This window comes from Odocoileus virginianus, chromosome 16, assembly GCF_023699985.2.
Source record: "Odocoileus virginianus isolate 20LAN1187 ecotype Illinois chromosome 16, Ovbor_1.2, whole genome shotgun sequence".
NCBI classification, from domain to species: domain Eukaryota; kingdom Metazoa; phylum Chordata; class Mammalia; order Artiodactyla; family Cervidae; genus Odocoileus; species Odocoileus virginianus.
The window spans coordinates 6292937-6310317 of NC_069689.1; the positions used below are offsets into that span (position 1 = coordinate 6292937).

Consider the following 17381-nt stretch of genomic DNA (forward strand, 5'->3'; position numbering starts at 1 on the left):
GTCACATTTAATTAAAGATGAAATCAGCTGTAAGATGGTTTTCATTGTCATGGAAAAGGCCATAAAGTTGGTGAAAGTACCAGTACCCTTTGAGAGCAATAAACAAGAGTTAGAACCACCTAGTGAATGAGGCTTTTTTTCACATACCCAAGAATTCTGCGTGGGAATTGTTCCAGTTGCTCTGAGGGCAATGGGAACAGTCATCTCCTTGCCCAGAGGGTGACCTTCCTCCTTCTGCCACTCAGGGGCCTCCACCTGGACTTCGCTTCCTCCCCGTTCGGCACCTTGTACGGCGTTGCCGTCAACAGCCCAGGACTGCTGTACCCCGCTGACCTCCCGCCACCCTATGAGGCCGTGGTAGGCCCGAGCCCCGCCAACCAGGTGAGTCCCCAGCCCTCCGACAGGCCAGTTCCCTGTTCCCAGCCTTTCCGCCTTCTTTGGAATCTCTCCCAGCCATTCAGCAAACCTGTGGGCATCTCAGCTCTGTCTGAGCAGGAGGCAGGGGCAGGGAGCCCTGAGTATGCAGAGGGCTCTGGCCTGTTTCATCTACAGGCCACTGTCATGGTCAGCCACACATGACAGAGCTGGTTTGAACCCCTGCTCCTGCCAGAAGCCTAGTGGCTACAGCCAGAGAGGGGCCTGAGCCCAGAAGGTGCACTCTCAGGACGTGTGTCCTCAGTTTCCTCATCTGTGAAGTGGGATCATAATAGTACCAAGCCCTTCAGGTGGACCAGGACAGTTGTAATAGACAGGGCTGGGCACATGGCAAGGTCTGACTTGGCAAAAGCTACTTGCACTTCTTTGGTATTGTTATCACCATCCTTGTCATCATGCTATCATTGCCAAATATCGAGGGTCACTGGCCAGGGCAGAGACACGTTGAACACAGGGAAAGGTCACATTGGCCCAAATACAGAGGTAGTGATGGGGCCACATGGTGGCCTCTTGGGGAACTGCAGGGATTGGACAGTGTGTGTATGATGCAGGACACACAGCCATCCAGGGAGCAGGCTGCAGCCACTCCTGGGCCCCATGCACCAGGCAGAGGAGACACAGATGGGACCGGGACTTCTAGGGGCACAGCCGTGAGGCTTCAGCAGCCATGGAGCCACCCCCCCCCCACCCCCCCCAGAGGTGGTACAGGCCCAACTTCATGCTGTCACCCTGTGAGACGGATCCCGTGGTGAGCAGGCCAGGCTCCAGGGCCCATGTCTTCCCACCACCCTCTGAGGAGTGGCCCTGGGGACCCCATGTGCTGGGCTCAGCCTCCAGGGATGTGACTGGACACAGTCCTGTCTTCAGGGGATCAAGTCCTACAGGCCGGTGGCTGTGTGACAGGAAGAAAAGGGAAGAGGCTCGGCGCCTGGGGGGCATCTCTATCACGAGCTCTCCTCAGACTCCTGGGGTGTAACTGCCACCCACCCAGCCGAGGCAGAGGCTCCTGACACCCCGGGGCCTCTCTCAGGGCCTGCTCCCGCTGAGAGGTCCTGAGACTGTCGGCCCAGCAGAAGGACTCGGCTGGGTCTCCTGGCCATTTTCCTGTCTGGGGGAGGGACAGACCGGGGAACAGCCCCAGAGGGAGGAGGCAGCAGTGTGACGTGGGTGACTCTAGTCTCTAGACTCATTAACGACCAAATTCTCTGGAACTTTTCCCTTTAAAGCGAAGCAGAGCATTCTGCCTTCCTGAAGTGGTTTATTTTTCTCTTCATGATAAAAATTGATCAGTCAATATTGTCAAGGGAACCCGCTTCCTGTGAGAGTGGTCAGAGCCCTGAGCGGAGCTCCAGGTAATGTGGGGCACTGGGCAGGGATGCTGGTCCCTGGGTGGGTCCAGGGATCCTGGGATCTGAGGCCTAAGCCATTGGCAAGCCAGCAGGTCAGGGAGGAGGGGTGTGCTCCCAGGGGAGGCGGCAGCTCCTGCAAAGGCTCAGAGGGAGGGGCAAATGTGAGATCGGGGGACAACAATCTACTTGCTGGTCCTCGCTGGGTACCAGGATCATCAGAACATCCCAGGGAATGTCTGTGGCTGATAGGGTCTGGACTTGGGGTAGGGAGGTTGGGGTTCGCTGCAGAGGTGGCCACTGAAGCCCTGGAGCCAGGGGGTGAGAGCCGAGGAGAAGGCATGGTTGGGGGTTCCAGAAACCAGTTCTCAGCGAAGAAGGCACCAGCCAAGTGTTGCCCGGAGGTTGTTAAAGACTGAGCCCCATCCACTTGGCTCACCATCCAAGGGCTACTGGTGACTTTGGCAGGACTAGCTGCCATGGGGGTGGGGGAGTGGGCAGGACCAGATGGCATTGGGGAGTGGGGGTATGGCACCTGAGGAGGGGGACCAGGAGTGTGGATACTTTTTCTAGGCTCCAGGGGGCCTCCTGACTCTGTGGAGGACTTGTCAATCAAATGCAGATGCTTGGCTCACCCTCCATGCTCTGGGGACTGCTGAAAATCTGAGGATCAGCCTGGCTCCCAAATCCCCACTGCAGCTGCTACACATTTGGGAACCGGGGTCAATGGCTCTGGCAAGATGCTCCAAGAAGAGGCCGGATAGGAAATAATTGGGGGTGGGGGTGGGGTGTGGGAACAGGGTGAGGGCGGTTACGAAAGGGTTGTGCCAGGGCCTGGAGCATGGGGCCAGGGGCTCCCCAGGGCCTGGGGAGGGAGGGCCCTGGAAGGCAGGAGGGGCTGACCCGGGAGCAGACAGGCAGCTCAGCCTATAACCAGCAAGGGCACTGGTCAGGGTGGCCAGGGAACTGGAGACCCCAGGAAGCCCAGAGGGCTGTGTGATTCTCTTCAGCCACCTTGGGGTGGGAGGGACCCCTGCCACCTGCCCCTCCACTTCCCCTTTCGCACCGCAACCCCTCTGCCACACAGAGCTCCGGGCTCCCCAGCCTGCATCTCCATGGTCCCCCCATGTCCAGAGGAAGGGAGTGGGCAGTGATTCTCAGGTCTGTGTGCAACACCCCGTGGGCAGCAGCAGGACAGGAGCCAGCAAGAAGCCCCAGCCATGCTCACGCCCTGCTGGGCCTGCCCATGGGCTGGGGAGCAGCTTTGGGTTTGAGGGTGACATTTGAGGCACCCCCACACTTGGACCTAGAAGGATGTTGAGTGTTTTTCACTATTTTACTCTCTTTTTTCCCTGAAGAATAGACTGTATCAGAGGATGATGATGGTAATACCTGTTCTAAGACCCATATGACATCATTTCCCAAAAGTATGAAGAATTCTCTAATTGGAGATTTCTTTCACAGGATTTTGGGGAGGAAATTTTCAAGGGCAAAGACCCATCTCACATGAGCTTGCGTTGACTCAGAGACTGCCAGATTACAAGCGCCTGCACAATTGATTGTTGTCACTGGATGTGGCCCCCCCTTCCCTGAGCCTGGCTGGCAGCATCTGTGATGAAAGGGCCACTGCACCCCTCCTCCTCCCAATCTAGGGGCCGCCGGCTGATTCTCTCTGACCCTGTGGCCTGGTAGCAATTTCCAGTTCCACAGACGCCCCAGGGGAGCAGGGGGAGTTGCGGGGGGGGGGGGTTGGCTGGGAGTCCAGAAACCCCTCCTGTCCATGGGAGGAACACTGCGCCTGCCAGTTGCCCCGTCTCCCGTGCAGCCCTCCCCCTAACTCGACAGTCAGGAGCAGCACCCTTATAGCACGAGCTCCTCTCCCTGGAAGATGAGAAGGTTAATTACACCCTTGTTAGGACAGATGTGTATAAATTGCCTATTTGTGCTCCTTTGGATAAAGAGAGGAAGACAACCGCCCCTGGAAAGACAAGCAAACACCGTGCAGGTCTGAGCAGAACAGAGGCGGTGCATCTCAATGGATTTTTGACTTGGAAAGAAACGTGCCCCCCCACCTCCAAACTCAGCATGTTCGTTTTGACCATGTGTTTCGGCCTCATTCAAGTTCCATTTTGACTTGGTGTTCGATGAGCTCTCTCCTCTTTGGCCTGAGCTTGGGGCAGGAGTGGAAGCAGAGGGTTTCTTTCTACAACAGGAATGTGGGCAAATTTGTCAGGTTGATGTCCTGCGTGTGTTCCGGGGGGTCCATAAGACTGTGCACTGGTTCACAGGTTCCAAGATCCAGAGGTGAATGGGGTCCCCTTCCTCAGGGTCACACGACAGGGATGAATGGACTTCTCTGTGGCCTCGGAGGAAGGGCCAGCTGGGCCATGATGAGTGAATGGGCTTGTGAGCCAGAGCAGCTCCTTGTGGAGGCCTAGGGGGCTGGAAGAGGGTTCACGGGAATGATGTGGATGCAGATCGATGACCCTGGACGCCACACTGTAGAGCTTCTTTGAGCAGCTGGGCATCTGGGGTGAATGTGACCCAGCAGGACTTTAGGGATTTTGGTGGCAATACAGAGGGGACCGCCAGAAGTTGTGAGAAAGGCGAGGGACATGACAGAGCTGTGTCCAACCCCAAGGCCTCAAAGTTATTGTTTATATTTTCAGACAAAATGAACTTTATATTTGAAGATCTATAAGTCAAGTATCTTGAAAGATTGTTTTGGAACATGAGCCCAAAACCTTAGTACCCCTTTTCCTCAATTGCTGATAACTGTCTGCCCCCCCCCCCCCCCCGCCGCCCCCGCAAGGACAGTGCTCTGTAAACCTAGGATACAGCTGCCTGACCTCAGCCAGGGGTTGGAAACTCGTTACAGACATAGGGCAGAGTTTCCATGCATGTCCCCCTAGCCCCAGCTTTCTACAAGAAAGGGAGATGGGGGAACTTATTTGCCTAAATGCTGATTGACTTTTCAGTTACGATAAGTGGTCAAAACAACACATCTGGGAATAAACAAATGCAAGCGTTGGAGCGTCCACATTACGTCATTCATGCAGCCTCTCCTTTCCCAGCCCTTTCACCCTCTGTCCTGTGGGACCTGTTATGAGCCTTTATTGCTAAACTCAGACTTCAGCTCCAATTCTATGCTGCAAATGTATTTCTTCCACTGCCTCTGCGTTTCACCGACAATGCTGGTTGAAGTGAGCAGCCATTCCCCCACAGCTGAGCTGTGGCCAGGTGGCCTTGGACGTGGGGTGGTGGGGGCGGGGCATGTTCGAGTTCAACCCTGACACCCTGCTCACCAGGGTGATGGATGCCCTGCTCCCAGGAGCTGTCTCCTCTTGACACCAGGTTTGACTGTGAGCCAGAGGGAAGCCAGTGCCGCTTCTGCAAAACATGACATGAATCCAATTTCCTCCTGACCTTGTCTTGCAGGGTATTTTACTTCTCCTGTTTTATTTATATTTCTTTGTTGCCAGAAGCTTTTTATTTTCAGGCCTGAAGTTGCCACCCACTCCTACAAAAAAAGAAAAGGGAGTCAAAAAGGTTAGATACAGGCAAGAGTTAGAAAGGAAACGAACCTCTGGGCACTGTTCCTTTGTTTGTGATTTTGAAGGGGGCTGTATTGTTGTGGTTTTTTTTTTTAATATTTATTTATTTGGCTGCGCCCAGTCTTAGTTGCCAAGTAAATAAATATTAAAAAAAAAAAAAACCAGCTTCCTGCAAAAATCACAAAAAAGGTCTTAGTTGCCAAATGTGGGATCTTTGATCTTCTTTGGTGGCACGTGGAATCTTTTTGTTGTTGTTTCAGCATGTGGAATCTTTAGTTGTAGCATGAGAACTTTTAGTTGCTGCATGTGGGATCTAATTCCCTGAGCAGGGATTGAACCCGGCCCGACCTGCACTGGGAACACAGAGTCTTAGCCACTGGACCACCAGGGATGTCCCTGGCTGGAGATTCTTGGCACAGATTTCCCACACAGGTTACCTGGTGTAACCAGGTTACAGGTTACCTGGTGGTTGGTATTACCAACCAACACTTCCTGGGCAGAGAGGGAGTGCTGAGTGCTGGATGGTATTATATACACATGGGATCCAAGCAACCATTGGGGCACCTCCCTGTCTGGTCCCTGTGGGTGTGCAGCTCACCCCTCTGGTGGGGCGGAGTGGGGTGGGGGCCAGTAGCCCATCCCCCAGCCTGATTGACGGAAGAGAGGTGGGCGCCCACTATAAGCTTTCGATTGAGCAGGAGGGAGACAGAAATGTAATTACTGAGCTGGAACCAGGCCTGCCACAGAGCCCGCCTGACCTTCTTGGCCTCCACCAGCTCATTTCTGGCCAGCAGTCCTGAAATGCCACGAGGACCCAGAGATGGTGTTCATGAGAGGCACAGGGTCAGTACACATGGAGTTCACGCCTTCAGGTGCATGGCTGGGGAGGGGAGAGGCTACTGTGCCCTGAAGCAGGGATGGCATAGATGCACTGGCCTGGGGCGGATCCCAGCCCAAAGGGGGCTGGCCGGGAGTAGACATGCCCCATCCCTGCCCAGCAGAGGAGGCTGGTCTCTCCCCTCACACTCCCCAGGCCTCTCTGGGCCTAACAGTCATTCACGAAGAAAGCTGCAAAAGTGTGAGGACCGTGCACCTTGATTCGTGTTTCACAGCTACCCTCTCCACTGGGCTCGGGGGCCTGCGTCAACCCGGCACACGCTTCATGTGCCCCTGGACCCCTGGCCTTGGGAGCAGCCTCCTGACCCCACGTGTGAGCAGAAGGCACAGGAGAGGGCCAGGTGCATGCAGCCCTGGGGAGTGCAGAGCATGTTCAGTGCCCGCCCGTGTGCAGACTGCCAGCCCAGAGCACTGCGATGCCATGACTGTTGGTGCCATGGTCCTTCTCTTCCCAGAATGAGGGCAGGGAGAGAGGGGATGGGGGTGAGGGAAGGGCTGTCCTGCCGCCTCTGGTGAGGCAAGGACCGTGTGTGACCTCCATCAGTCCCAGACAGTGCCTGTAAGTGTAAGGCGAGTGGTCTCAGAGTGGGCTCTCAGGGTGAGCACACTGTTCTGAGTGCAGAAGGTCCAAGGAAGGAGCTTCGGTCTTGGAAATGGCATCTCCCTCCACCCACCCAACACATTCAGGGGAGAAGACTGGAGCCCTGCTCACATGCAAAGACGAGCTCTGGAGTCCACCCGCCTTTCTAGAGGCGGCTGTGATACACCCTTAAGACAGCAGACCACCCACATCCTGTTTCTCACTGCAGCTCCCGAGCGCGGACCTGCAGGTGACTGAACCTGGCCCCGGGGACCCCGATGTCACTGCAGGCTTCAGCTCACAAGGTAAGTACACCCTCTTCAGTCTGAAACACTTAAGATGGTAGTCTTCCAGGTGTGTCTCCTCCTCTCTTTTTCTTCTCTTCCGTTAAGTCCTGTCTCCTCCTCTTTAAGGGATGGGAGCTGCTGGAGCCACTCCTGCTAGGTACAGGGGAGGCTCCACACATCCTCCTCTCTGCCCCGGTGGTCAGACCTGGGAACCTCACACTTTCTCCAGGGGGCTTTGTCCGCCCCCCTCACCCCAGCGCCCTTTCCCTCTTTTGTGGTTGTTCAGTCTCAGTCATGTCCAACTTTTTGTGACCCCATGGACTGCAGCACACCAAGCTTCCCTGTCCTTCACTGTCTCCCAAAGTGTGCCCAAACTCACATTCATTGAGAGTCAGTGATGCCGTCCAACCATCTTGTCCTCTGTCGTCCCCTTCTCTTCCTGCCTTCAATCTTTCCCAGCATCAGGATCTTTTCCAACAGGCCGGCTTTTCACATCAGGTGGCTAAAGGATTGGAGCTTCAGCTTCAGTATCAGTCCTTCCAATGAATATTCAGGATTGATTTCCTTTAGGATGGACTGGTTTGATCTCCTTGAGTCCAAGGGACTCTCAAGAGTCTCCTCCAACACCACAGTTGAAAAGCGTCAATCCTTCAGTGCTCAGCCTTCTTTATGATCCAACTCTCACATCCATACGTGACTACTGGAAAAACCATAGCTTTGACTGTACAGACCTTTGTCGGCAAAGTGATGTTTCTGCTTTTGAGTACACTGTCAAGGTTTGTCATAGCTTTTCTTCCAAGGAGCAAGAGTCTTTTCATAGCCAATTTTGAATCAGTTCGCCTGTATCTTTTTGGGATCTTGACTGGAATCACATTAAACCTGTGCAGCTATTTGAATAGAATCACCATCCTTTTTTTTTTTTTTAACAATATTCTGTTAATTTCTGCTGTACAGCAAAGTGACTCTGTTATACATTTACACACATTGTTTTTTCATATTCTTTTCCATTGTGGTTTATCCAGGCTATTGAAATAGGTCCCTGTGTCATACATTAGAACCTTCACTAGTTTGCATCTGCTAATCCCAAACTCCCAGTCTTTCCTACCTCTGACTCCCTCTCCTCCTTGGCAACCACAAGTCTGATCTCTGTATCTGAGTCTGCTCCTGTTGTGTAGAGTAAGTTCATTTGTTCAGTATTTTAGGGAATCATCATCTTTCTAAAGCTGAGTCTTTCAAGGCACGAACACAGTCTGTCTCTGTGAATTTCAATCTGTGGTTTCACAGTATCATTTTCACCTACAGATCCTGGGCAGGTTTTGTTGGTGTGCGTGTTACATGTTTCATTTCTCTGGAGCAACTGTCATCAGCACTGGATTTACACCTTTGGTTTCTGCATGTTCATGGTCAGTATGTGTGACTGACTGTGACTCAGGGGATTCACTCATGCGTTCACTTCAAATTGGACAACCTTGCTGAACGCACTTACTGCATGCGTGCGTGCTAAGTCGCTTCAGGCCTGTCCAACTCTTTGTGACCTATGGTCTGTAGCCCACCAGGCTCCTGTGTCCATGGAATTCTCCAGACAAGACTACTGGAGTGGGTTGCCATTTCCTTCTCCAGGGGACCTTCCTGACCCAGGGATCAAACCCATTACTCTTGCACTGCAGGCAGGTTCTTTACCTTCTGAGCCACCTGGGAAGCCCACAGATATAGTCACACGACACAAGACAAGCAATGGGGGGCGGTGTGCAGAAATGAGTTACCAGCCTTGGACCATGAGTTGTTCCTGCAATGTTGTAATTTTATCAGGTTTCTATTAACGACATATATTCAGAGATAAGTCACATTTGTCTCTCTGACTGCATGTCCTTGAGGAACGCAATCACTGGACTTGATTGTCAATTCTCACATTGACATTGAGAAACTTGGGATCAATTTTGTGTGCGTATGTCCCATCTTATCAAATTATATACATTAAATAGATACAGGGCTTTTGCATACAAATTACACCCCAATAAAGCGGTAAAAGGGAAGGGGGGAATTGAGATCAAAGAGTCCACAGGAATGAATACTATTCAAAAGACTTAATACACTGCTGGATAATCTTGAAAAGATTTTGATAGTGTTTATGATGACAATGTCTAGGTCTAAACTTTTCTAATGAAACAGGAAAGTGTTCTTTCTTTCCTACATTTATACACTCGATTTGGGGCCCTTGCTCAATTATTTTCTTGGGATGAATCCAGTGAGGAAAATTGCCAAGTCCAGGGGAACATGTGTTTTAGACTTGGGGATATTGACCATGCTGTGTCCTGGAGAGGTTTTATTACAAGTTCATGTTCCCACCAAGGGTGCTTGTGACAAACCCCCGCACCCAGACATTGTCACTCCTGGGGACCTTAACCAGCCTTAAAGGGTCTGTTTTGGGGTCCATTTTTTTCTCTAGCAGTTTTTTTTTTTTAGATTAATAAGAAAAATTGGAGAAGGAATTGGCACCCCACTCCAGTATTCTTTCCCATGAAATCCCATGGATAGAGGAGCCTAGCATGGAGTTTATGTTCAGGTTTTCCAGGTTCCTGTTCATGGAGTCTCAGAGTCAGATACAATTTAGCAACTAAACAACAACAAATAAGAAAAATATTTGCTAAATAGAGAAGAGAGGAAATGTGTAAGAGTGACAGTTTTCCTATTTATGACAGGCTTGCTTCCCCAGTTCAGGTTTTGTTTCTCAAAACCTGTTAAGGAGGCCTCACCATACACAAGTTTGCCATTCCTTTTGTTGTCAAATGTATTCCTTTTGTTGTCAAATTTGATTCTGTTGTCAAATGGTTTCTGTCAATATCATGTTTATAAAATCTTTCTCCATCCCATGGCTGCAAGTTTATTCTCACATATTTTCTTCTTACATTATCTTAAAGAAGGAAAGTATTAATGATCCTGAAGATTTTTTTTTTTTTTTTTTTTGCATGTGATCTGTGAGGTCTGGCTCATCTTTTTCTTCCAAATGGACAGATGGGACTGATGGTCTCAAACCACCTCTTGGGCAGCAGCAGTGGACAGTGGGGCATGGGGTAGCTGAGCACAGGTGCTGTTGGACGGGGTCACTTCAGCCAGCTCCCACTTGGCCACCTGTGACCTCTTTCCCACCCTTTCTCAGCTCTGTGTCCTTGGCCAGGGACTGGGTGTGACTGGGTGGGCCCTGGGCATGGGACATGCATAGATGTGGGGCACTTGGGACTCTGGGAATAGAGAGGCTCCCCCAGCACCCACAGGAAGGAGAGGAAAGAACAGACCCCAGAGCCTCCCCTCACCTCCCTGCAGGAGTTCAGGCTGCTGTGATTTTTATCATGTGTCCCCCAGGTGGGCCACTCTACTTGAACATCTACTTCAATCAGGAAGCAGGGCAGTGAGGTGGTCCTCAAGCCCTGATGTGCATACATGTCTGCTGGGGACCCTCTTTAGATGGATCCTGGTCCAGTCCTGCCTCAGGGCCACCTGTGGAAAAGCACGGGGTAGAGCCTGGCCTGAGCAGCAGTTCTCACACCTGGGGTGTCAGGGCAGCTTGTTCAATACCTGGCACCAGGCCACCTCCAGAGTGGTCAGGACTGGACTAACCCCCTGCCTGACGAGGGGCTGCACTCTGGGCCTGTGTGGGAGTAGATAGGTTCTCGGGCCCACTGGGACCTGGCTGGGGGTGCAAGGGTCCCTCCAAGCCCCCACCTCTCTCTGCACAGGCCCTGCCCATGGAGCAAGAGACCCTTCCTGTGCTTCAGACTCCCCGCCCCAGGATGCTCTGGACAGGAGGTGCAGCTGTTTTCTGGCTTGGAGTCTCTTGAGCCCATGCCCCTCCTGGAGTGATTCTGGTCCCCCTCCTTTCCACATGGAGCACTGTCAGCCTCACCCAATGACAAGGTTTTTTTCAGGCTTGGAGTTTGGAGGTTGGACTGTGCCTGCCCCCTGGGAGGACTCTGGGGGGCGCTCTCCCTCATGGTGGGGGGCTCGGTGGTCACCAGCACTAACTCAGGTCCCTTTCTTTGCAGCACTGACCGACAGCTCCAGCCTTCTGGTCTCTGAGGGCACCGCTGCTCCTGGCCTGAGCCGCCCGTCCCCCGACAACCCCATGAGCACCCCGCTGCCTACCCCGCATCCCCATCACACATCCCCTGAGGGCCCCCACAAGGGCACGTGGGTGCGGTCAGGTCCCAGGCGCATGGCCCGCTCCATCAGTGACCCCACTTCGTGCACGTCCAGGGCGACAGGTACAGCAGCCCCAGCCCCTGTGTCCCAGGGCATGCCCAGCTCTGCCTGGACACCACAGGCCTCATATCCCCTGGGAGTGGAGTCATGTCCCCTGGGCCCTGCCTTGGCCCTTGCAGGCAATGTGAACTTGATGTCTGAAGCCTGGAAGGGGGGTGGCCAGCCTGAAACTCCTGCTGTGCCCCCACTGAGCTTACTGCTCAGTCAGGGAGAGGGGAAAGGGGGGGGTGGAGGTTTGGGGAAATGACAGCCTTCTGGGTAGGTCCGCAGCCTCGGACCTGGGCAGCCTCGGTGTTAGCCTACAGGCTTCACACCAGTTCTGGGGCCCATGAAGGTCTCACGTCAGGCAGAGCCCACAGTCTGTATCCATCTGTCAGCCTGGGTGACTCCCCTCCAGGACCAGCCTGGGTTATATACTTGTGGGAAGTGCCTGTGTCTGCTGAGGGGTCTGGTTGTACAAGGGGCCACGTAAGACATGGCTGCATCTCAGTGACAGTCCTGGATGGGGTTGTCGCCAGCTGATGCCACCCCCAGCAGATACGTCATGGGCACCCTGGGTTGGGTCAGCATTGTCCACGTGACATTAGGCACCCCCAGGATGGGGGACCTGGCCCCAGGGTCCTGCACCTTGCAGCCCAACAGCACTCCCTGGGGGGTCTCATATATCCTAAAGTTGGAGGACCCCCACCTCCTCCTGGGTCTGTGCCACTAAAAGTTGGGGAGCCCTTGACCACAAGTGCCATCACTGTGGGGACTTGTCCACACAGTGAAAGAAGTCAGAGGAAGCCAGTGGTGCCTGGACCGATCAATGGTCTTGTCCAGCTGAACACCAGGTGGATTAGCTCCCATCCTGCCCCCAGAACTCCATCCCTGCATGGAGCCAGTGTCTACCCAGGCCACTGCCTGAGGTGCCCCACTGGAAAGTACAGGCTGTGCCTCTGCCGCTCCTGGTGAGCACCCCTCTCCTTCCTCCTGCACCACCTCCCCACCAGCTCACACCCACTGCCTCCCCCAGAACCTTCTCCTGAAGATGCACTGGCTGCTCACGCACTCCTGGCTCAGATGTTTCTAAGCCCCTTTGGGCTACTACCACCCGACTGGGGTCCCCGCTCCGCACCCCTCCAGTGAAGCTCGTGCTCTGCAGACCCTGACGTGTGAGGGATAGATCTGAAGAGCAGCGATGGCTTGCTTACAAGCTGTCACTCCTGTGTTTGCCTGTCCATGCTGTCACCTCTGACAGTTACTGTTTTGTTCAAAAGCACGTGCCTCCCAGGCGCCTGGACCCCCGGGTGTGGATGGGGATTGGGATGAAGGGCTCTGGGCTTGTCAGTGGTGCTGGCTGGCTGCCCTTTGCTGAGGCTGTGCTGAGGAAGTGACGGGCCCGAGGACCACCTGCCCCGGGTTTATGTTCAGGGGTCTCCACTGCTGGCCTTGCCTCTGATGCCTGTCTTAGACACAGGAGGGTCACTACAGTATTATCGGGAATTCCTTTCCTCTGGGCTGTGTATTAACTGAACTCTCTTTCTGATTAAGGTGACGCCTCTTCACACACCCCATCCTGCAGCCAGGACCTCGAAGCAGGACTGTCTCGAGCAGCACTGGGGACTGGTGAGACACCCCTTTTCTGAAACCCTTTGATAACTTCTGTGCAGGGGGCGGGAGTACCAGTGGTCCTCAGCTGCCTTGTGTCTAAACCCAACCAGCCCCTCCCAGAGTGGTCCAGGCATGTAGAAGCCCCAGCCCTGTGGGTTTGGAAGATGGGCTGCCCTCCACCGTTCCCCACTCTACCTGATTTATCATTGGTTTTAATGTATTTATGAGTTTCTATTTGGAGGGGAGACTCCATGTGTGAGTCTTGTACAGTTTCTCATGCTTCATTACCAGGATTGCTCGCTGCCACAGAACACACACCAGACCACCCAGAATGTGTTCCCTTGTGTGACTTGCAACACAGATGGGGCTGGCCAGGCCTTAGGCTGGTCCTTGGCAACTCATCACAGCTGACCGTCTGGAGCTGGGTTTCCTTGACGGGGTTCTTTCTGTGGGTCATCCAGAGAGGCTGCAACCCTGCTGGGAGCTGGTGTCATTTCCCAGCCCTTGGCCTGGGGGCCCTGGACCCTGGGCTGGCTGCCTCGAGAGGAGTGGCTGCTGTCTGTCCTTGACATGGGGGAGGGACTCTCACTGCCCTCTGCCACCCCCAGCTCTGCTCTCCAGGCCGACATGTGTCCAGATGCCGTCCAGCCCTCAAGGGCAAAGGTCATGGAGCTGGGGAAGGCTGAGAAGGGGCACCACACCCCACCCCACCCCAACACACACAATGCTTGTGAATTCCAGCAGAGAACTGAGACCCCTGACCGGCCCCTATCTCACCAGCCAGCTTTGAATCCCAGCCTCCCATCCCCAGGCCTTCAGCTCCAGGAAGCTGCAGCCCCTCTAGGTTAACGCAGGCTGAACTCAGCGGTGTGAAGGGCCAGGGACAGAGGGACATAGGAAGTGAGGGCCAGGCTGGGACACAGGAATCTGGGCAGAGCATTTGTCCAAAGCATCCCTGTGTTTGCTTTTCAAGGAATTCCTGGACAGCTGCCTTCTGTTTTGTGTCTGTTGTTCTCAGATTGTGTCTTTCCCCCAATTTTCAGCGACCCTGTCTCACTCAATCACGGCCGCCTGTGCCTGTCGGCACCAGCTCTCACCCGGGAAATCAGACGCCTGGAAAGTGGACCCGCGGTCAATGCCAGAGGCCTTACAGACAGTTTCCAAAGAGCGGCTGCGCTCCTTAGTGGACAGCAAAGCCTTTGAGGATGCCAGGGTCTTGGTGGCCAAGTTCTTGGAGCACTCGAGCAGCTCCCTGCCCGTGGAGGTGAGGCACGTGGTGGGCTCTGCCCGCTCAGCTGTGCCCCCCGAGGAGTGCCTCATGGAAGAGGCTGTCCTCAGCACCCATGTCCTGGGCCAGCTGTGACAGCGCCTCTGTCTGGGCATGGACACAGATGTGGATGAACTGTGGTACCTGAGTCCCCACCCGGGCACCGGGCCTGTGGGGAGAGCCGCGGCCCAGGGTGGTTCAGGCGGGAAACAGCTGCTCTGCCCTGGACGGGAACCCCGTCTGCTGTTCTCTGGGGGTGACACTTCCTACCTAGCCCAGTGACACAGCAGACAACTCTCCCTCTTGAATCCTTGGTGCTGTCAGGCAGATGGCGCCTTGAACGAACCGAGCAACAGGAATCCAGTGACAGGGTCATGCATCTAGCTGAACTGAAGTATCTTCAAGGTTGGGGCCGTGGAGGAGCAGGATCCCCCCCACCCCTGACTTAATTAAGTGTTTAAGTGGGTCAAGCAGGGCATCAGGCAGTGAGTCCATTTTCCCTTGTGGTTTGTATCCACGATCTACCCTGTATCAGATGCTGATTGTTAAGGAAATTAAGTAATTCTAGCCCAGATGGCATCCTGGGCTCAGCCTTCTGCCCGAAGGGCAACATGGCCACCACATCTGGTGAACACATACACAATGAGGGACACCTCAGTGGCCCGGCCACCCTGGGGGACAGATGGCTGTGACTAGGGGCTCTGAGGGACCCCCATCACCTTGTCTCCTTGGCAATCCCTCCTTGCTCCACCCACCACCAACCAGAGCATCTTCCCTGCTTCCTCTCTGGCAGCCTATTCGCTGTCTTTTTAACCCGCTCGGCACAGAGCACTTTGTCCTGGAACAGTAAGCCCCTGTGGATACCCCCAGGGTTTTCCCGCATCCGCCTTGGCCAGACTGGCCTCAAGGGATCTCATGACCCAGAGCAGCCCCTTCCCCAGCTGAGCAGCGTCCGCGTCTGCTTTGGAAGATGTGGGCTGTCCATCCCTCTCCATAAACCACCCTGAGTGTGCAAAAGCTTCCTTGGGGACCCTTGATCTTCATGCCACCTCCCTGAACCACTGGCTCTGATGACCTCAACAGCAGCTACTTCCCAACCACGGCTCCAGGATAGCACCATCCTCAACTTTCTGCAGCCACAGGGACACTTGTATCATCCTGGACTGTGGCTGGTGGCCCCTATGGGACAAGACAGCTGAATCCCCCAGTCCTCAACCAGGAGCCCGCGGGCCCAACATGGGGAGTGTGGGGGTTGGGCCAGGTAGGCGCCCACCACTGCCAGGGGTCCAGCAGCCTGGGGCCATTGTGCTGGGGTGTGTCAGGGAGTGGGGAAAGGGTGGCTGGGGGAGTGTTTCCAGCCCAGACACCCGGAGGAGCCCCTGGACCCCGAGGTAGGAAGCCCAGGTGATGGTCAGCTGTGAACACTTTGTTTTAGTCACATTATCATTGATCACTGCCTCCCAGAGGTAAGAACTGTACCAATATCTACTCAGGCCTCTGATGACAGCTGGAACTTCTCCACTCGAGACATCCCAGAGATGAATTTATGAGCACTTTATCCAGACTGTAAAATGAAAATCTCTTAATTTTTCTCGGCTGAGGGCTTTTGAAGTCCCCAAAGCCACACTCTCTGTAGGTAAAGTAAATTGATGGTTTTTCCAAAGGGCCTCCCCTGAGCCTTCAGCCTGCACCTCTTCATCTGGGCCTCTGTGGGGTGGCAGCCAGAGCTTCTCAGGCTGCAGGGGGCTCACCTGGGTGGGCAGACGGGCCCACATCAGGCTTGGGGACTCACACAGCAGATCCCCAGGGCAAACCTGCAGTCTCAGATGTGGCTGTGGCTCGAGTGAGGCTTGACCTTGTGGGCATCAGAACTGTCACTGAGCAGCCGGACAGGTGACCACCCAGGAGGCCTGGCCTGGTGCTCCATGTCCTCTGCGTCCCCTCCCTGCATGGGGACAACATCTCCTGCCTCTGGACACCTGACACAGCCTGTGCCTCCACCTGGGTGCAGGTGGGCACTCTGGCCCAAAGCCCGTCATCCAGGTGTTCTCAATGCTCAGTCCTCAGGCACGTTCTCACAGTGTTTGTGGATGAGGACTCTGCATTGAGTCCTGCTTCACTGCACTAGCACCTCCTGAGGGCCTGGTGACCACGTGGACTCCCACAGAGCCCGGCTCCCAGCTTCCAGGAAAGGTCCCGGGAAGAGAGCGGTGCCTGGCCGCAGGCTGCGGTCTGACTCCCCAGCCCCAGCACCTCCAACCCCACTCTGATCAGTGACATCTGGGAACCAGGGTTCCTGCATCGAGCACCCTGAGCCCCAGGCCATGTGGGTGCCTGGCCACAGGGAAAGCTGGTTCCCCCATCACCCGCACCCGCGCCCACTCGGCCCTGTGCTGCCTGCCCTGGTTAACCGCTAACAGGCGGGCCGCCAGGGGCTATGCTGGAAGCCGAGGCACAGGATGCCCCCTGCATGGGGTCTGGTGCCGCTGCTCCCTCTGACTCCCCGTCCTTCCCCGGAGGGCCGGCTTACCCCGGAGCCAGAGCCTGTCAGGACACTGCCATCAGACTCCCCCACCCCCAGGGCCACAGGGATGCTGATATGGGGGCATGCTGGACCCCAAATCTTTGTCAAACAGCAGGAAGCCTTTCCTTCCCCAGGGACCACAGGGATGCTGAGATTGGGGGCATGCTGGACCCCAAATCTTTGTCAAACAGCGGGGACGTTTCCTTCCCAAGGACTTATGGGCCCCTTCAGCTGGCAACGGCGATACAAATTAAATTCTTGTAACAAACCATGGAAAAGAAATCTCATTTTAAATGGATGTTTTTCTCCCCTTGGCTGTACCGATCCACAGATGCTGCTATGAAGGCAGAATTTATAGCAAATTGTTTTCAAGCCTGTTTGTACAACTGGCAGGCTGTATTTAATGTACCTCAAGGTGTTTTCATAATGATCAGTGTTTTAATAAAAGCTATTTCTGGCCTCTGTGTCTCTGAGGTCTGACTAGGACAGACAGACCCTAAGAACCATGTGTCACTGCTGGTGACCAGATCCCGAGCCAGGGTCAGGCTGGACAGCCAATAAGGGAGCGTGACTACCCCTGGCCCCCTGACATGCATTTCCTGACATGCATTTCCTAACCTGCTTCTGGAGACATCAGGGAC

General features: G+C 54.6%; 1 protein-coding gene across 3 annotated transcripts in view; it reads left to right on the forward strand.

The window, feature by feature from the left end:
* The window catches only part of ENTREP2 (endosomal transmembrane epsin interactor 2), a 240305-nt gene extending 223105 nt beyond the window's left edge, over positions 1-17200 (forward strand). For 2 of the 3 annotated variants that reach the window (XM_070477673.1, XM_020873342.2), the window contains 5 exons: positions 246-381; positions 7042-7117; positions 11140-11358; positions 12890-12964; positions 13993-17200. In XM_070477673.1, coding sequence (XP_070333774.1) covers positions 246-381; positions 7042-7117; positions 11140-11358; positions 12890-12964; positions 13993-14312 — 826 coding nt within the window. In that variant the 3' untranslated portion in view covers positions 14313-17200. The remainder of the gene's footprint in view (positions 1-245; positions 382-7041; positions 7118-11139; positions 11359-12889; positions 12965-13992) is intronic. The other variant, XM_070477674.1, reaches the window with a different exon arrangement.
* Positions 17201-17381: the final 181 nt, after the last annotated feature.